Source organism: Patella vulgata, chromosome 6 (assembly GCF_932274485.2).
Source record: "Patella vulgata chromosome 6, xgPatVulg1.2, whole genome shotgun sequence".
In the NCBI taxonomy this organism is placed as follows: domain Eukaryota; kingdom Metazoa; phylum Mollusca; class Gastropoda; family Patellidae; genus Patella; species Patella vulgata.
The window spans coordinates 64,625,006-64,646,346 of record NC_065884.2 but is presented as its reverse complement, the minus strand read 5'-3'; the positions used below and the strand labels follow the sequence as shown (position 1 = coordinate 64,646,346).

The 21,341-nt window shown below is 37.5% G+C and overlaps 1 protein-coding gene across 1 annotated transcript; it reads left to right on the top strand.

Annotated features, from left to right (window-relative positions):
* Positions 1–776: 776 nt before the first annotated feature.
* Positions 777–19,752, top strand: LOC126823329 (S1 RNA-binding domain-containing protein 1). The gene is made up of 17 exons (XM_050552102.2): positions 777–990; positions 2,269–2,517; positions 3,933–4,050; positions 5,653–5,788; positions 6,394–6,490; positions 7,299–7,464; positions 8,329–8,522; positions 9,448–9,605; positions 11,395–11,491; positions 12,654–12,761; positions 13,515–13,606; positions 14,099–14,181; positions 14,868–14,974; positions 16,132–16,320; positions 17,515–17,756; positions 18,305–18,403; positions 19,347–19,752. Exons 2-17 carry the CDS (start codon positions 2,294–2,296, stop codon positions 19,613–19,615), a joined length of 2,379 nt encoding a protein of 792 aa, XP_050408059.1. The 5' UTR covers positions 777–990; positions 2,269–2,293; the 3' UTR covers positions 19,616–19,752.
* Positions 19,753–21,341: the final 1,589 nt, after the last annotated feature.

Below are 21,341 nucleotides of genomic sequence, written 5' to 3'. Positions count from 1 at the left end.
AAATTATTAGGTAGTTGATATCAGAAATGTTTCCATAACCCGAATATTATTTCTGGTTGACAGGTAGCAGTCTTGTTAATTGCCCAATATTTCCGTCGGGCCCCCGTTTCTCACTCAACCAGCTCGCTTGACAAGAATTAATCGTGAAACGATATCACCGGGCCCGGACTGACAGTGCGACACCCTTCCCACTGGTCCCGTCTCTGCGGATAGTTTTTTTTCTTCTTAGAACTAGGTATATGACTTGACGTCCGGGATATACTCCACAGTCCATTTCCAAACATTTCTCGGGGGGAGGCTGGCGGACCCCTTAAACACCAAGAGGAGAGGACCCCCCCCCCCCCCCAGGTTGTCATCATGTCACTGGCTCTTTTTCAACGATTTCCGAACGTTTACTTAGACGAAAATATCGGCCAAATAGCTCTTGGAATGACTACAGATGCAAAGAAATGACGGATAATTTTCTTGCCCCCCCCCCCAAAAAACAACAAAAAAAAACCCTCTCAGCGGCGTGCCCCGTTTCCGCGGTCGTGCCCTCATTTTGCGTAGCCCCCCCCCCCCTTTTCAAAATTCCTAGATCCGCCCCTGCTCAGGGCCCGGCGACCCCATGATCCGTCACCGGGGAAGACCCTGGTACGCCCTTGGTAAAAAGACAAACCAGTTCCCTAACAAGATCAATCCTTTAGTTTTAAGTTTAGTTCGTTCCACTATTTACTGTACGTGTGAAATGTAATAATTTTACAATAACCAATGTTCATCAGGGGAGATAACTCTAAATAGAACACAGCTGATTTTGATTATTCGATTTTGTTTTGTTGACAATCTGGGTGATGAAGTAGGAGGTGTAAAAATGTAAAAATCTGAAAAGAGATTTTTGTTTGCGAGAAAATCTGGTGAAACTAATCACCCTGGTAGCAAGGCTTTCTTAAAGGCATTGGCTACTTCAAATTGCCAAGGCGCCATTGAGGACCAGTTCAACTACCGTACGCCGTATGTTCTATTTTGAAAATTCAAACGATCATCTTTTGAATTCTGAACCACATTAGTCGTGTAGGGCACAGTGGGTAATCTTAACCTGGGTATATTTCATCGCACAGTTGCTGTAAATTAAACCACTCGTTTAATTTTTTGTACAAAATGCAATGATAATGGTCTACCAAAACACAGGGTAGGCCTATATCTCCAGAATACCTGAAAACTCATCAAAAGACAACTCATCCCAATATAAGACAACTCATCCCAAGATAAAAGACAACTAATCCAAAATTTAAAAAAACACGCATTCCAAAATAGTTTTATTTGGCTTTCTCCTCTGATTTATTGAAAGTATAGCCATATTAGGCTAATATGTGTTCTGCAGGTGACCGGTTCGCTTTCGGTGTTGGCCGAGAAAGTTTATCTGGACTTTCCGACATGGTTTCCCCTTGAATTAGTGGTGCAGGACAGAGGCCAGAGGGTCTGACAAGGACAGCTGTTTTATAGTTCGACGGGTATGAAAAACTGAGGTCCTGTGTACACATTGCGCGTGCACATAAGAGATCCTTTGGCAGATGGAAATCGATAAAAGAGTAGGCTTGTATGCCCATCTTCATTGGCCCATTCAGAGTAGAACAGTGGGACCTTAAACCCTATTTCATTTCATTAGATATTATCCTTATTCACTAGGTAGTCTGAGCAAAATGTCCATCATAGCACACTATATGGTGTTTGCTCATCTTCATTAGCCCGGCCAGTGGGAGCAGAATAGTGAGACGTTAAACCCTGTTTCATTTAAATCACTAGCAGCCATATTTATAGCTATGAATTTTGTCTTTTGATCGAGACTAAGAAGACATCGTGACTGTATACAATAACCCTGGTATCATTTAATTATTTTAATCTTGTGTAGGCCTATTTAGTATTGATTTCTTTCACATTTATTCAATATCATTCAAACTGGATGTTCATTATCAAAATTGAATGGTCAGCTTTACACTGTACACAAGTACAAATTATATGATTTGGGGTGATTTTAATCGATATTTACGAATGTTCAAGGAAAGATTTGTACTTCAGTGAATGTGAAAGTTAAATTTAGGTCTAAATACACAAGATTAAATGATACCCAGATTACAGTTTAGGCCTACATGTACATGTATAAGCTTATAGTCCATATCTACTGTATTTGTATTGTATGATAAAAAGGGAATAAATTTAACATGTATCGGTCATTTTTTAAGTTTGGAATAAAATAAAAAAGTGAATTCAATAATAAATTGGTTATTTCAGGTTTTAAACATAAACTGCTAACAACATGTCAGCGACAAAACAGTCTGACGAAAAACTGAAGCCTGTGTGGAGAGCTGCAGAAGTCATAGCCGAAAGATTAGATATTTCTGTTAAAGTGACAGATAATGTGATTGAGATGTTAGAAGAGGGCGCCACCATTCCATTCATTGCTCGTTATCGTAAGGAAAGAACGAAGGGTTTAGAAGTGGATAAATTACGAGAGATTAGCACAGTATCAGAAGAATTAAAGTAAGAGGATAATAGTTGATGTAAAAATCTCTCAAACACCCTTCTCCTCTCTTACACAATTCTTTCCGCGAAGCTCTTCATACGCCCTCCTCTCCTCCAGCACTATCCTCCCTTCCATCAGAATCTCTTTCCCTAGCATCCACTTAAAGTTGCAATTTCATATTTTTAAGCTATATTTTTAAAATTTATTAAAATAAAGCCTTAAAATAGATGGTATCTATAAACAGTCCTACCTTGTTAAAGAATAATTCTATTAACCCTATAAGTATAATTCACTATTGCCAGTTGAGAAATTGGCAAAAATATCATTTTCATCTTCAAATTCAAATGTTTGAAGATAACTACTCTATGGTGAAGAATAGAAAACAAGGGAGGTAATTGGGAGGTAATTGTGTTATTATTTCCGGTGTAAATGAGTTTTAAGTGTGAGAATGAACCTATGATAGTATAATAGTGAGTTGACAACCTATTGAGAAAAAGACATAGAAATAATTATGTTTTGACTTTCTTAGAAAATATGAAATTGTAACTTTAACCCCAACACTACCTTCAGCAAGAAACACCTACACTACTTACCTTCTCGGAGCCGCAGTGGCTCAGTGAGTAAGACACTGGCTCGCTAGCCTAGTTCTTTCGATCCCAGTGTTAGCTGAGAAATTCCTCAGGATTTTCGGGGGGTTGGATGGCTGAATGGTTAGCACGGGCGCTGTCATTGAGTCAACTGGCGTGGTTTTGAATCCCCGGTTGTACATGACAAGGAGTAGGGTTGCCTGTCCAACATCGTTGGTTTTCTCCGGGTCCTCCGGTTTCCTCCCACTGCTAAAGACCCCTACGCGCAAGCGAATTATTGAAATAAAATTAAACCATATGTTAGTCCCGAAATGACCTAGTTTGTGTCGAGTGGACGTTAAACCCCATTTCTCTATCTCTCTCTCCTCAAGATTTTCAAGAGTAGTTTCCCCTTGTCAGTGATGCAGCATTGAGTGTCTGACAAAGACAATGAATGTCATATATTTTTGAATAAAGAATTGAAATGAAATGGACTAATGAAGACGGGCATACGTCATACCATGTACTATGAGAAAAATTTTGCCCGTATAGTCATGCTACAGCCTACTCTTATAACAAATTCCAACCATGCAGGCCAACGTGTACACAGGGCCTTGGTTTTTCATTCCATCAGAACAATTATAAGTTGTCCCTTGTCAAGCCCTTTGTCCTGCACTATTCATAAGGGGGAACCACGCTGGAAAATCCTTATGAACTTTCTCGGCCAGTGCAGGGATTGAACATGGAACCATTAGGTTATCAATCCGTTTGAGCCACTGTGGCCCCCTATTTTGGGATTAAGGCGGGGAACTGTCTCACTGTTCACTTGTTAAACATTGTCTTAACTTAATCTTCTGTTTTTACAGGGTTGTAGAGAATAAAATCGCAACAGTTCATCAAGCCATCAAAAAAACGGGTAAACTGTCGAAAGATCTGGTGGAAGCTTTGAAACATGCACAGAGTTTAGATGAAGTTGATACTCTGGTAAGCAATGAAATGAAATGGGGTTTAACGTCCTACTGTTCTGCTCCGAACTGGGCCAATGAAGACGGGCATACGCCATACAGTGTGCTATGAGGGAAACTTTGCATGGACAGCGGCACTATGTCCTACTTTTCTATCGAATTCCAACTGTCAAGGGATCTTTTACGTGCACGCCCTCTAGCACACTGTATGGCTGTCTTCATTAGCCCAGTCGGAACAGAAGGAACAGAACAGAAGGAAGTTAAACTCTCTCTCTCTCTCTCTCTCTCTCTCTCTCTCTCATTTCATTTATACAGAATTCAAGCTTTCGATTGTCTTTAAATTTATATGTGTACTGTTTTGCACAAAGGATTAAATTTACAGAACTCAAAAACAAATATTCTAAATTCCTATTTTATTGAAAAATCTCTTGTTTCCAAAACGGATATCTTGCTCCGTTCACAGACCTGAATCCATGAAACATACTTTTCATTATTCTGCATGTCTTTTATGGAACAATCTGCCTTTTCATATAAAGATGTGTAAAAATGTTGAAAATTTTAAGATTAAACTGAAAACTCATTATTTTTAACTTGCAACTGCATTCTATTTTATTTTGTGTGTAATTATAGTGTTCTTCCTATATTCTACTTGTATAATGTATATGTTTTGTAGTTTGGGAGTTTGGGAGTGACTTATCAAACTTCCCATTTCTAATGATTTTAAATTTATCCTGATATTACATGTGTATATGTCTTTGTAGCTTAGGAGGGACCTATGGAAGATTAGTTTTTTTGTTTTTTTGCAAACTAAATAGGTTGCCTCATTAAATAAAAAAAAAAAAAAAAAAGTTTGGAGAAAGAAATTGATGTGTATTCATAACCATTCTGGGTATGTTATATTCATAAGGGGGGGTTGGGGGTGGATGATTGAATGGTTAGCATGTGCGTGCTGTATCATAAGGCCTGTCATTGAGTCAACTGGCGTGGTTTTGAATCCCCTTTTGTACATGACAAGGAGCAGGGTCGCCTGTCCAACATCATTGGTTTTCTCCGGGTCCTCCAGTTTCCTCCCACTGCTAAAGACCCCTACATGCATGCGAATTATTGAAATAAAATTAAAATCCATGTTAGTCCCGAAATGACCTAGTTTGTGAGTGGACGTTAAACCCCATTTCTCTCTCTCTCTATATTCATGAGATAAAGAAGTCAGTAATTACTTTGTGGACACTCTAATGGCTAAAGTGATTATCTAATTGATATGAAATTGATACACAGTGTTTATGTTCATGCGACAAAATAACATATTGATTTTAGACAACCTCGATGCGAATTATTTATTACTTTGTAGGTTGTCATTTTTTAGTGATATATAAATGTTCCCATTACATACAGAATTTTAAATATTGCAAATAGTACTTGGCTATATAGGTGTATGTTTTGTTGTCTGGCAAACTATCTTTCTATTAAAACATTATATTACTGCTTTTTTTAGGGTTAACATACTTGGCTATATAGGCGTATGTTTTTGTTGTCTGGCAAACTTTATTTCTATTAAAACATTATATTACTGCTTGTTTTAGGGTTAACATACCCACTGAACTTGTTTGTTTTGTTTTTTCAGTTCGCTCCATTTAAACCAGGTCACAAAGGAACGTTGGCTGAACGTGCTCGGAAACTAGGACTGGAACCAATGGCTTTAAAAATACTTGATGGTAGATCGGTAGATTTATCTACATTGGTTAACAAGAATGAGAAAAGTAGGTCAAATGTTTATAGTTTAGTTAGTTTTCATATATATAATGTGGGTGGCTTAGTGGGTTAGACGCTTGCTCGCTAGCCTGGAGTTTGCGGGTTTGATCCCTGCATCGGCCAAGAAAGTTCATTAAGATTTTCCGACGTAGTTTCTCCTTGTCAGTGGTGCAGGACAAAAGGGCCAGCTTAGTTCTTCGGATGAGACTTAACGCAAATCTCATAAACTGTTCAAGATATCTATAATAAAATTTGTTTAATAGTTAACCAGGCATATTATTACTATTATTTAAATTTGTCAGTTTTAATGACACGCAGGATGATGGTGTCTAAACCTTGTTTCATTTCAATTTATTATTTTACGATTCATTGAATGTGATGTATGGGCGAGTAAATAGGGATTGTGGTATTAGGTACTAAGGGAAGTAACTCCATTTAGTAACAGGAAATGAGAGGACTTCCATCTGATCACAGGTAAAATTATAACGTGTATGGCAACTCTGTGTTCTTTTCTGAGCCCTAAAAGAGAATACAACAGGAATGTGCAACTTCTTTTTTTTTGAGACACTTGAATTTAACTAGAGATAAAAGTCCTCTTTCAATATTTTTATAGGTTTAAAGACTGTTGGTGATGTTGAAAAAGGTATACAACATATTATAGCTGATATAATAGCTAAAGATAAAGGTGCTATACAACAAGCTAGAAATATGTAAGCCATAATTTATACAACAAGCTAAAAATACATAAGTTTTGATTTATACAACAAGCTAGAAACATGTATGTTATAATTTGTACAACAAGCTAGAAACATGTAAATTATAATTTATATAATAAGCTAGAAATATGTAACTTATAATTTATACAGCTTGTTTTGTCTATCATCAAATTTGGGTGATATGGTGTAAGGCAAGGATGACCAATCTTTTACGTTTCATGTGCCCTCGACTGACATATACGGCCGACATGGAACCTATGTTTTAAACTCAACATTCGTTCACAAGGTTCAACTGACTATTTTTTTTCGAGACCTTAAACATACATTATGAAAGAGCTAAAGCAGCCTATTCCAGGTCTTTCATTAGGCTTGAAATGTTATATAGACTATTAATTAGACATTTATTAACATGAAAAGACCGTAATCAACCCTTGATGCCATCTTATGTGTCAGATTTTCACTGGCTTTGAAAATCCGATCTACTGCTCAATGCTCATTGATGATTAAATTTAATCATTAAATCCAAAAATGGATAATCGAGACTATGTTTTTTATCGTACCAACCTTAGTAATAATAATTGAGTCTAGGCCTAAAATTCAATCGCTAATATCTCGGTTCAGAGTGGATCAATTTGACTGAAATTTTCAGCATATTCCCTGTACATTATCTAGTTTTTATCCATTATAGTGAGAACTGTTAGCTCTTTATCTAATCTCCCATGATGCCCCTTTAAAAAACTAAATATTAATTATACTGGTTTGGTTTTATTTATTCAATTATTCATCCGTTGATTAATTTCAGATGTAAGAGTAATAAAGTGATATTAGAATGTCATAAATGTAAGAATACAACCAAGGCAGCATCAGTAGAGAAGAAAGTTGGGGATAGTAAGAAGAAAGATGATAGTTATAAATATGAACAATATTATGATTATAAAATACCAGTACATTATCTTAAACCACATCAGGTAAAATATTAAACATTGATATGACATCGGGATAACAATAAATAGTTGATCTGGTTGACTGAAAAAGGAGTCATCGTGACCTGAAGAGAGGGAGACGAGAGAAATGGGGTTTAACGTCCACTCGACACAAACTAGGTCATTTCCGGACTAACATATGGTTCAATTTTATTTCCATAATTCGCTTGCATGGAGGGGTCATTAGCAGTGGGAGAAAACCGCAGGACCCGGAGAAAACCCATGAGGTAGGACAGGCGACCCTACTCCTTGTCACGTACAACCGGGAAATCGAAACCAGGCCAGTTGACTCAATGACAGACCTTATGATATAAAGCTCACACGCACTAACCATTCGGCCATCCAACACCCCACAGTGACCTGGAGGACCCATATTGGATACATGCGTTGGCAGAGAAAGTTCATATGTATTTTCTGGTTTGCTTCCTCCTTGTCAGTAGTGCCTGGCAAGGGACAGCGTATAGTTATTTGGATGGGACAAAAAAACAAAGTCCCAATTACACATTGGCACACAAGTAAAAGATCCCTTGACAGTTGAAATTTGATGTAAGAGTAGGTCGTAGTACCACTGTCCGGGGGGAAAATTCCCCGAATAGAAAACTGAATGGCATATTATAGCTGACAGTTCTCACCAGAATAGTTAAAATATAGATAATGAAAACAGAATAAGCTCAAAATGTCAGTCAAATTGCTTCAATAATTGGCTTGCTCGTAGGGAAGGAAACTGCAGGACCTGGGGAAAACCCACGAGGTTGGACCGTCTTCATTAGGCCAGTCAGATAAGAACAGTAGGACGTTAAAACCCCATTTCATTTCATATGTTTTATTTTATAATTTGTTTATTTTTAGATTTTAGCTATAAATCGAGGTGAAGATAAGAAAGTATTAACAGTAAAGATTGTTATACCAGAGTTTATCAAGAATCAATTTATATCATACTGTCAGAGGAAATGGTGTCGTGGTCGTGATAGTGCATATATAGAAAATAGTATCGAAGACGCTTACGATAGACTTATAGTACCTCAATGTTGTAGAAGTATAAGGTGAGTACACAAAGCAGGCTATACATAATTGTCTGGGGCACAGATTCTAGAACAGTTTGTTCTGCGTAGAAGCCACAGTAGCTCAATGAGTATGAAATGAAATGGAGTTTAACGTCCAACTGTTCTGCTCTGACTGGGCTAATGAAGATGGGCATATGCCATACAGTGTGCTATGAGGGAAATTTTGCCCGGGTAACGGCCACTATGGCCTACTCTTATATCAAATTCCAACTGCCAAGAGATCTTTTACGTGCATGCCAATGTATACACAGGACCTCGGTTTTTGTCCCTACCAAACGACTAGACAGCTGTCTTTGTCTGGCCCTCCATCCTGCACCTCTGACAAGGGGAAACCATGTCAGAAAATCCTGATGAATTCTCTCGGCCAATGCAGGGATCGAACACCCGACCTCCAGGCTAGCGAGCCAGTGTCTTACCCACTTAGCCACTGTGGCTTCCCATTGTTTGCAGAGAGATCCACTCAACACCAGCTAGGTTATTTCGGGATGAACACATAGTTTAATTTCAATAATTTGCTTGCACGTAGGGGTCTTTGTGGAACACTCAACACAAACTAGGTCATTTTGGGACTAACATATTGTTCAATTTTATTTCAATAATCCACTTGCGTGTAAGTGTCTTTAGCAGTGGGAGGAAACAGAGGGACCCGGAGAAAAACCACAAGGTTGTACAGGCGACCCTACTCCTTTTCACGTACAGCTGGGGAATCGAAACCACGCCAGTTGGCTCAATGACAGACTTTATGGTACTCGCGCTTTATAGTTTATATTACATTTCAGGAATAAAAAAAGACCAGCTATAATCAGATTTAACTCTTGAATAATGTATGTTTAATGTCCATTATTCACTCGACAGAAAATAGATCATTTTGAAACTAACATGTGGTTCTTTTTTATTTTCTCAGATCTGAATTAACAAAGAAAGCAGAAGAAGCATCTATTAAAGTATTTGCTGATAATTTAAAGAGTTTATTATTACAGCCAACAGTTAAAGGTAAAACAGTTCTAGGAATTGATCCTGGTTTCTCTAATGGATGTAAATCAGCTGTTATATCACCTACAGGTTAGTAGAAGTTAAAACACAATTTAGTAGGGTGACCCACCATAAATAAATATCTCCATATATCTCGACAATTTCGCCACAATATTTATATATATGCCAAGCCACAAATCAGTTTCACACAATTATAGTCACTAAATAAACGATCATGTTGTACTTAATAAGCTATGACCATTAATCATCTATAAATAATAGACTGAAAACTGGTTCCATGTGTCGTCCATAACATCCAGACACTTTTGAGTAAAAGATAGGTTACGTGCCCTTGTTTTGAAATTAGAGTCGCTTAACCAGTCTATCGACCATTCTAAGGCTGATTGACAGGTCGGGATAATCAAGTCTACTTTTTTACGAAACATAACAGAAAGCTAGAACAAGAAATTGAATTAAGAAATGAGCACGTTAGCTAGCTCAACAATTGTTTTAAGAAGCTTGTAAAAGTAAAATGAAACTACTGCTAGTATCATGTTCCTGTCTAACCCGAGTATTTCAGAGATAGTATTTGTACTAAACCAAAAGATGCCGCTCTAAACAGTACAGTTAATGATAAAGCGATTTAAAAAATGAAATGAACGTAATTTCTAAATCTGCTGTAATAACCAAGAAGCTTAATTTTACTGCTATTCAAAATCGTCAACAATAAATTTTTTACGGCTGTAATAGTTGATAGATTTGTAGAGAATTGCACGTGCCATGGCTATTTATAGTATCATACTGTCAGAAAGTTGGCCTCGACACGGCGAATGTGCACGCTTCAGTGGTAGTCTCGAACTATCAGCGGTTGACTGTATTTCTGTAGGTGCATGGGCCACCCTAAATTTAGAAAAGAATTGATGGAAAGGCAGACACAATTACCCTCATAGCCTAGCCTGGACGTATATTGTCACAGGTCACAATTCTTATCCTATTTTGAGGAAACCTGAAATGTAGATTTATCTCCAAATGATCTCAGTTCCTTTCGATATTGGCATGTATAGGATCGAAACTTCATGGATTATGGCCCCTGATTATACGAAAAATCATGTTTTTAGCTTTCGGATACTCTAGAGGTCACAATTTTCATCTGATTTTGATGAAACTTGAAATGCGTGTTTATAAGTCAAAGATCTTGGCTCCTTGTGATATTCGCTCACATCGGATCGTACCTTCCTGAATTATGGCCCCCGATTGTACGAAAAGTCGCGTTTTCAGGTGGGGATCCCTCTAGAGGTCACAATTATTATACGATTTAAAAATTTGTTTGAATATATCACCGTTACACCCTAATGTGAGTTGAGTTCAAATTTCGTAAAAATCAGACAGAAACTGACGGACAAAATGGCCGCCCCTCATACGCAAATAGTGTAAAAATGTGGTATATCAAGATTGTGGAGCGTCTAGAGGCCACAATTTTGATGAAACTTACGTTAATATCACAAAGGTCTTGTTTCCTCTCCATAATTGTACATATCCGGACGTAACTTTCTGGATTATGGCCCCTGATTGTACGTAAAATGACCTTTTTTTTTTTTTTAGCATGTTCTCTATCCATCTCTTGCAAAATGTGGGCGTATCTTGCCTGGCAACCACTGATTTCGGTTGATCCCATTCCAAATGAAGTGTGATACTTTTGTTTCCGCGATACCTTTTAGTAACTTTGAAACACATCAGTAGTTTTTGCCAATTAAGAATTCTCTTTTTTGGTTAATTTTTTGTTTCCACAAAAACATATTTAAGTTGGTATTTGATATTCAAGCGCAAGAGTGAGCGTCTTGTTTAATATGTTCAATTTTTTTTTTTTTTTTTTTTCCAGGTCAAATTTTAGCTACAGTTGTTTTGTATCTACATGATCACCGATCAAATAAGTCTAAAGAGAAAGATAAACTAATAGATACAGTTATTAAACATAGGTAGGTCTACCTGGTGATATCACCTTTAATTAAACATAGGTAAGTCTCGTGATATCATCTGTAATTAAATAGATACAGTTATTAAACCTAGGTAGGTCTACCTGGTGATATCACCATTAATTAAACATAGGTAGTTCTCGTGATATCATGTGTAATTAGATAGATACATCTATTAAGCTTAGGTAGGTGCACTAAAAGATCCTTTGAAAGCACAACAGAGCAGTCATACTGACTGAATGTTCAGCTGATAGAAAACGATTATTATTATTAAGTTGGAATAGTAGGCGGTAGCTCCTGTCTCCAGGCAAAAAATCCTTCATTGCGTACTTCATGGCAGAAGGGGAGCCACAGTGACTAAGTGAGTAAGACGCTGGCTCCCTAGTCTGCACATTGCTTGTTCGATCCCTCATTGGGCGAGAAAGTTCATTAGAATTTTCCGACGTGGTTTCCCCTCATACAAATTTTGGTGTAAAGACATGACCATTTGTTTCTCTGACTATAGTGAAAACGAAAATTTGGGGAAAAGTTGGAGCCAGCGTGAAAGCAGAATTAACATTGAAGTCAATGGAGAAATTAATGGTTATCTGCCTCCTGATGTAATCTGTTACATTACTGAGTTATTTCCCGTTAAAAACTAGTGTTGTTTTATCAACTAGCCGCAAATTCCAGCCAAGCTGGACTCTTCTCTTTCATATCTCAATGTTTTCTATTCTGTTATATTGTACCTACATTTATAACCTGATATCCTCTGACTTATAGAACATAACATCTTCTAGTTAAATCTGAATTATAGTCCCTAATAACATCTTTTAGTTATTCGGAGGTTGGATGACCAAAGGTATGTCATTGAATTAACTGGGGGGGTTTGGATTCCCCTGTCCAACCATGTCATTTTTTCTGTGTCCTCCGGTTTCCTCCAAATGCTAAACACCCCTACAATCAAGCGAATTATTGAAATCAAATTGAACCATATGTCAGTCCCGAAATATGTTAGTTTGTGTCAAGTGGACATTAAATCGCATTGCTCAATTTCTTCTCTGTGTCTGGTTTTATCTGAATTAAAGAACCTAAAATAGTCTATTATGGTTACACTTTCTTGTCAGCCCCACAGTAGAAACAAAGCTTGCAATTTATTACATTACCATAATATTATATTTTTCAGGTGTGAAGTAATTGCCATAGGAAATGGTGTTGGTTGCCGGGAAACAGAAAAATTTGTTAGTGATCTCATCCAATCAAAACACTTTAAACCTCTAGAAGTATACTACAGGTACAATATATTATTTATACTACATCAGAGGTCAAAGAGCATCAGAGGTTGTTTTGTTAAAATTTTGTATTTCTACTCTTATCAGCTGTCTTCTGGAGCTTAAAACACACATAAAATATTCTAGCTAAAGATGATTTTTATGTTGAATATAGAACAACCACTTACTGTTTTATATTTGTGGCAAATGATCCCAAACCGTAACATTCGTAACATACGAATTTCCAGTACATTGAAACACCTGTTTAGACATTGGTGTGCATCGAAGCCCCAGTACCAGATTTGCTTTTCGACTTCACAGGCCGAATCGTATATTGTTTTTATATGCCCAGGATTGTGGTCGCTCTAGATGTCACAATTTTTATCAGATTTGAGTTTGAATTTTGTGAAAATTGTACTGAAACTACCTGACAAAATGGGCACTCCTCGTACGCAAATAGTGTGAAAGTATGTAATACCATGGTTGTGGACGATTAGAATTTTATCCGATTTTGATGAAACTTAAAATATATGATTATATCCCAAAGATCTCAGTTCCTTTTGATATTTGCGCATATTGGACCTAACTTCCTGGAGTATAGCCCCTGATGGTACAAAATTCGTGTATTTAACTTGTGGAACCTCTAAGAGATCGCAATTTGTATCAAATATATCACTGTTACATCCTAATGATGGTTAATTTCGATTTTCGAACCAAAATTACCTGACAAAATGGCATATTTGTGTATTATTGATGAAAGTTTATAAATATTTCAGTATCGTTGATGAAAGTGGAGCATCTATATATAGTGTATCACCTGAAGCACAGAAAGAATTACCTGACTTGGATCCTACTCTACGTGGTGCAGGTAAGTACATTGGGATTAAAGTAGTGTCCAAGGGGTCACGAGTTAGATCTCAGTGTTAGCAAAGAACGTACCTCAGGATTTTGCAACATGGTTTTCCCTTGTTAGTACTTACACTGTAGCATGTGCACGCTGTATCATAAGATCTGCTATTGAGTCAACTGGCATGGTTTCAATTCACTGGTTGTACATGACAAGAACTAGGGTCATCTGTCCAACCTCGTGGGCTTTCTCCAGGTCCTCCGGTTTCCCCCCACTGCTTAAGACCCCTATGTGCAAACGAATTATTAAAATAAAATTGATCCATATGTTAGTCTTGAAATGACCTAGTTTGTATCAAGTATTAAACTCTCTCTCTCTCTCTGTCCCTCTCCCTCTCTCCCTTCCCGCTCTTAGTGTATGGAATTTACAATTATTTATTGTAATATTACCCCAGATTGTAATAATAAGCAAGGTTTGTTTGATTTGATAATAAACAATAGTTTATTTTTATAGTTTCTATATCTCGACGATTACAAGATCCATTAGCAGAATTAGTTAAAATAGAACCTAAACACATTGGTGTTGGCATGTATCAGGTATGTCATATCTTCATTATCGCAGATTAGACCAGAAACATTAAAGATATATTATGGGAGATTAGATAAAGAGCTGGCAGTTCTCTCTACAATAGTTAAAAACTAGATAATGTAAAGGCAATTTGCTGAAAATTTCTGTCAAATTGATCCATCCTGAACCAAGAATTTAGCAATTGAATTTTCGGCCTAGCCTCGATCATCATTACTAAAGGTGGTAAGATAAAAAACATAGTCTTGATTATCCAGTTCATGATTAAATCATGAATGGAAGTCGAGCAGCAAATGGGATCATAATCCAGTAAATATCTCAGGCTAATGATGACATCGAGAGTTGATTATGGCCTGGATAGGTTAATTAATGTCTAGTTAATACTTTAGATAACATTTCAGGCCTAAAGAAAGACCTGCAATAAGCCGATTTAGCTCCTGCATAATGTATGTTTAATTTTTTTGAGATTAGAAATGTAATTAAATTTAATGTAATGGGGTTTAACATTCTACTTTATCCAGACAACTGAAGTGTGCCATAGGGGAATTTTACCAGAACAGTGGCACAACAGCTACTGTTGTATTAATTCCTAATGTCAAGGTCTCTCTCTCTCTCTCTCTCTCTCTCTCTCTCTCAAAACAAAAAGAAAGTGTGAGAAATGAAATGTTATATTTGACTTTTCATCTATCCCATTCAGCATGATATAGCAGAAGGTAAATTAAAGATATCCTTAGATTCTGTCATTGAAGAATGTGTTAGTTTTGTTGGTGTGGATCTCAATACTGGTAGTGAGTGTCTACTGAGGTAAGATTTACAGGTCTTTTCTACTGATCATTATGATTTTCATTAATAATGTATTGTACTATGGAGAGGAAATGCTGCCATAATTCCAACTTCTATCTCACAAATTGGTAGTTAGAGAGAAAGAGAGAGAAATGGGGTTTAACATCCACTTGACACAAACTTGGTCATTTTGAGACTAACATTGTTCCATTTTATTTCAATAATTTGCTTGCGCTTAGGAGTCTTTAGCAGTAGGAGGAAACCGGAGTACCCAGAGAAATCCCACGAGGTTGGACAGGCAACCCTACTCCTTGTCACATACAGCCAGGGAATCGAAACCACGCCAGCTGACACAATGACTTACTTTATGATACAACACACATACGCTAACCATTCGGCAATCCACCCCCCTTGGAAGTTAGAAATTAGAATTGAAATAGGTTCAGAAGTTGGAATTATGGCAGGGGTTCTCCTCCATATTGTACAAGGATTTTTTGCAGTAGTAATGAACAAGTTAATTTTAAATTATATCTGGAAAATGTTAGAAATTAACAGTTGTATAGCTGGTGTTGAGAGTATAATTTGCATCATTTTCTTCACTTTTTAGTCTCAAAATAACCAAGGTGATGTGTTTTTTCTTCAAAAATCAAGGTTGAGTTTCTGTATCAGCAGAATATAGCTGGTTTATGTTGTTATAAAGTGAAACTGTTTCCATTTTAGATGAATAGTTGGTTTATGACACTGTAACCTGGGTATCATTTAATCTTGTGTATCTAGCACTAATTTCTTTCACGTTCATTTAATGTAAAATCTTCGTTTAATGTCCAATTTACAGGTATTTAATTTCATGACCACAGTTCAAAAATTAATTATTATACATCAATAATCAATTGGGTTGTTTATTTTTTAACTGTACACTTGTAAATTGAACACTCATTATCAAAATTGAATGGTCAGCGTTTAACTGGACACAAGTACAAATTAGATGAATTTTGTTGGTTTGATATTGAACGAATGTGGAAGAAATTAGTGCTAAATACACAAGATTAGATAATACCTGGGTTACAGTGTGTAAAGAAACTGTTTATATTATAGAAGAATAGCTGATTTATGTTGTTGAAACTGTTTTTATTTTAGATGAATAGCTGGTTTATGAAATAAAACTGTTTGTATTTTAGGAGAATAGCTGGTTTATCTTCAGCCAAAGCTAAAAAGATTATTGAATGGAGAGATAAAAACAATAGATTTATAAACAGGCAACAATTACTCAGTGTTAAAGGTTTAGGTCAGAAGAGTTTTGAACAGTGTGCTGGATTTGTTCGTATTTTAAACACAGATAATAGTAATACCTCTAATAAAACTGATAGGTAAGATTTATACAACATTGGGCTAATGACAGTGTGCTGGATTTGTTCGTATTTTAAACACAGAATATAGTAATACCTCTAATAAAACTGATAGGTAAGATTTATACAACACTAGGCTAATGACAGTGTGCTGGATTTGTTCGTAGTTTAAACACGGATTATGGTAATACCTCTAATAAAACTGATAGGTAAGATTTATACAAACACTAGGCCCCCAGTTCACAAAACATTTTCAGACTTAAGTTAAAAATTTACTCAACTTTCAATCACTGTTTATGAGAAATATCTTTGATTCAGAAATACATAGTTTCTTATTGATGTATTTGATACATTAAAACAACAAAAGTTTTATAAAGGGCCATATTTTAGTTAAAATAAGGCGATCAGTTTTCAGTGCATTCTTCACTTAAGTCTTAGAATTCTTTGTGAACTCGCGGTTAAGCTAATGACAGTGACGTCATGCTCAGTTGCTGGTTCATGGAGTATACTCATATCTGTGCCAAAAACTTCAGATCAGTGAATTATGATCAACGTCATCTGGGTAATTTGTGAACGTTACACACTCATCTGGAGCTGCAGTGGATCAGTGAGTAAGATGCTAGTTCTCAAACCAGGAAGTATCGGGGTTCGCTCCCAATGTTGGCCGAAAAGTTCCTCAGGATTTTCAGGTGAAGTTCCCCCTTGTCAATGGTGCAGGATGGACGGCCGGACAATGACAGTTGTCTAGTCGTTTGTATGGGACAAAAAACATTGTCCTGTGTGCACATTGCTATGCACATTAAAGAACCCAGACATTTGGAAACCCTCTTAGCACACTGTATCACATACGCCCTTCTCCGTTAGTCCACAGGGAGAGAGAGAGAAATGGGGTTTAACGTCCACTCGACACAAACTAGGTCATTTCGGGACTAACACATGGTTCAATTTTTTATTTCAATATTCACTTGTGCGTAGGGGTCTTTAGCAGTGGGAGGAAAACGGAGTACCCGGAGAAAACCCACGAGGTTGGACAGGCAACCCTACACCTTGTCACATACAACCGGGGAATCGAAACCCCGCCAGTTGACTCAATGACAGACCGTGTGATACAGCACGAGCACATGCTAACCATTCGGCCATCCAACCCCCCACAGGGAGCAGTGAAGTAGGACGTTAAACCCCATTTCATTGATTTAGTCATCCATTCTTTTACAGTGATATTAAAACAGAAGTGAAACCAAACAGTATAAAGCGGAAAACAACAACAGCGTCGACTAGTAAAACTAAGAAACAGAAAATGGAGGCTGACCTTGAACCTAATCCACTCGACATGACTCCAATACATCCAGAATCATATCACATAGCAACCAGTTTTATAGCAGACGTCGGTGAAGATATTAACCATATCGGACGACAAGATTTTATACAAAATATTAAATCATTCCTTAACAAACATGGTAAGTACTGTGTCATATTTTAGGAAATTTGGGTGGCCAAGTCGTCTAATAAATAGCTAAGTCTCTAACTCAATATCATCCAAAGTCTTCGACATTAAAAACGGGAATTATTTGTGAATTCAAATCAACATTGATGTTGTGGTCTTACCAGGAAAAGATGGGCTTCTGATTTAAGACAAAATAAACAGCTCCATTTGTAAAAAAGGACTCGAAGAACAACGCTAGACATATTCCACAAGTGATGTCAAACAGTGATGCCATATTCTTGTCTAGAGAGCATGCACAAACAATGCTATCAGTGTAGACTGGAATAACCAGCTGTCTAGTCATTCGGATTGTATGAAAAACTGAGGCCCTGTGTATACATTGGCATGCACGTACAAGATCCTTTTACAGTTGGAATTTGATATAAGAGTAGGCTGTAGTGCCACTGTCTCAGCTAAACTTCCCTCATAGCTTACTGTATGGCATATGCTCAGTCGGAGCAGAACAGTAGGATGTTAAACCCCATTTAATTTCATTTTTACATACACTGTTATTTATTTCAGATGTCAGTGATTTAACAGAGACATATTCTACGGGTGAACCAACCCTTGTCTTGATAACAGAAGCTTTAACTAAAACAAAATCTTATGATATTCGAGAAGGTAAGTTGTTTCTGGACTTGGACTCATTTAGTACACATAACGCTGGCTCGCTAACCTGGAAGAGGGGGTTGGGATGGCCTAGTGGTCTAGAGTGTCGCGCTTCAAACTCTAGCTAGCTAGCCGGTCACCTCTGGCTTACGGTTGTGGTTTCGATTCCTGGTGTGAGTGTATGTGGCTTGGAGAAAGGGGTGCCTTCTCAACCTCGTGGATTTACTCCAGGTACTTCGGTTTCCTCACAGGGGAACAACATCTGTGCGTGCGCTAAGCCTAATAAAATAAAATAACTTGACTGCGATATCACCATCGGTGGAAGTGGAGGTTAAAAACACTAATAGAATAGAACCTGGAAGTGTTTGTTTCACTCTTGGTGTCGGCCGAAAAAATTCCTGGGGGTTTTCCCTTGTCGGTAGTGCAGGATGGACAGCCAGAAAAGCAACAGTGTTAGTCATTCGGATGGGCTGAGGAAAAACTGAGGTCCTGTGCACACATTGATGTGCATGTAAAAACAACATTGACGGTTGGAATTCGAAATAAGAGTAGACCATAGCGGCACTGTCAGGGCTCTGTATGGTGCTGTCTTGATTAGCCCATTCGGTGCAGAAATGTAAGACATCAAACAGCATTTCATTTCACAGAAATTCTACTCATCAAACTTATAGTGCTCTTTGCTAATTCGATATTTCTTAAACAATGGTGCTGGATGTTGATATCAAAGTCTTCGTAGGTGTCTTTTGGTTTTTTTTAATATAATATACACATTCAACATTTGGGTGAGAAATCAGAAACCGTTGTTTAAACAAGTTTTGGGGTGGGTGGGAAATCAGAAACTGCTGTTTAAACAAGTTTTGGGGTGGGGGTGGGAAATCAGAAACTACTGTTTAAACAAGTTTTAACTAACAGTTAAACGGTGGAATAATTATTTTTTTGATTATTTTGTTTTTAGGAAATCAGAAACCACTGTTTAAACAAGGTATAACTGGTATAGAAGACCTAAAAATAGATTCAATTTTAACGGGACGAGTGACAAATGTGACCCATTTTGGTGCCTTTGTGGACGTGGGCGTTGGCAATGATGCTTTGATACATTCCAGTAAAATGTGTACATCTAAAGGGCGTCAGACACTTCATCTAGGAGATCGTGTTCAAGTTCGGGTGTTGAATGTTGAAGCCGCGAGAAAACGAATCTCTGTAGCATTAGTTGATATTTTGTGATAAATACAACCAAGTATAATTGTTTTCATGGTTCCAGACTCTCCGATCATGGTTTCTAGTTGGGAGGAAAAAAATTGAATTTTTTTTTTATATAAAAATTATGATCAATTTTGGCTGAAATAAATTAAAAGCCAGTATTAGAGCTTTTCACAACATAAGGTGAAACTAGCCCAAGGATAGTGCTGGATTAGGCATTAAGCAAAATAAGCACTTGCTTAGGGCACCACAGAATGTCTGCTGTGTTAGTTGCCAAATATTTATACTGTTTGAATGGCGTTTAATAATTGAACACATTAAAATAAACACAAACGCTCTATGGATCAACAATTACTATACTTTAATCGGAGCTATGTATCTACAATGATTATATTGTCATTTGCTTGAAAACAACAAGATAATCATTAATTAAGAACTTTCAGGTAGTTTTTCATTGTTTTCGTTATTTCATAGTGTTACCTGTTTTGTCACAGTTAATAATGACATGTATAAAATCCCAGAAAAACACCTCATCACGTGATTGGCAGTTGTTTGTAGCTTCTTATTGTTTATATTTTGACATGGTGCACCAAAAGTGCTTAGCGCCTCCGTGGGTTGTCTTACTCCGTCTCTGCCCAACGAACCGTATCATAATAAAACAGGACTTTTGTTTCACTTATATTTGCCGGTCCTGACTGACCAGCAGTGATAATGACCGACTTAAGAATTTAAATGTCTGTCAATTTATATGCCTTGGGGGAAAAAATGAAATGAAATGGGGATTTAACTTCCTACTGTTTTGCTCCCACTGGGCTAATAAAGACAGGCATATGCCATGCAGTGTGCTGTGACAGTGGAATTTTGTCCAGACTGTGGCGCTACAGGCTACCCTTATTTCGAATTCCAACTGTCAAGGGTTCTTTTACATGCATGCCAATGAGTACACAGGACCTCATACCATCCAAGCGACTATACATTGTCCCTTGCCAATTTCCCCCTTGTCATTAGTGCAAGATTGGGGCCTTTCAATGGACAACGTATAGTCATTTGGATGGGACAATAGTGAGATGGTTAACCCCATTTCATATAATCTGTTATCTTTGCTTTTTGTCTGTAGGGGGTTGGATGGCTGAATGGTTAGCATGTGCGTGTTGTATCATAAGGTCTGTCATTGAGTCAACAGGCGTGGTTTCAATTCCCCAGTTGTACGTGACAAGGAGTAGGGTTGCCTGTTCAATCTTGTTGGTTTTCTCCGGGTATTCCAGTTTCCTCCCACTGCTAAAGACGCCTACGCGCAAGCGAATTATTGAAATAAATGGAACCATGTGTCAGTCCCGAAATGACCTAGTTTGTGTCGAGATGACGTTACACCCTCTTTCTCTCTCTCTCTCTCTCTCTCTCTCTCTCTCTCACTGTCATAACCTTGTCTTACATAAACCCTGTTTACATTACATATTTTAAGCGTACCAGGTGCGGCACGCTTTGCTTTTCTGTAGTGTAAACAGGTCAAACGTAAGCGCGCCGCGCCTGGTACGGTGCCAATCTGGCACTAACCGGTCTGAGCACGGATTACTGCGCAAGCGCCAAATGAACCTTGACCTTTTTCCCCGCAAACTGCGACAGCTCTGTCATCATATCTGTCAAAATGGCTGCTCAAACTAAATGGACACAGCTCACCAAATATTTCCACGCCGTCACCGTCACCCACGAATGTAGGGCAAAAGTTATTTTTAGTCTTTCTCTCCCTTTC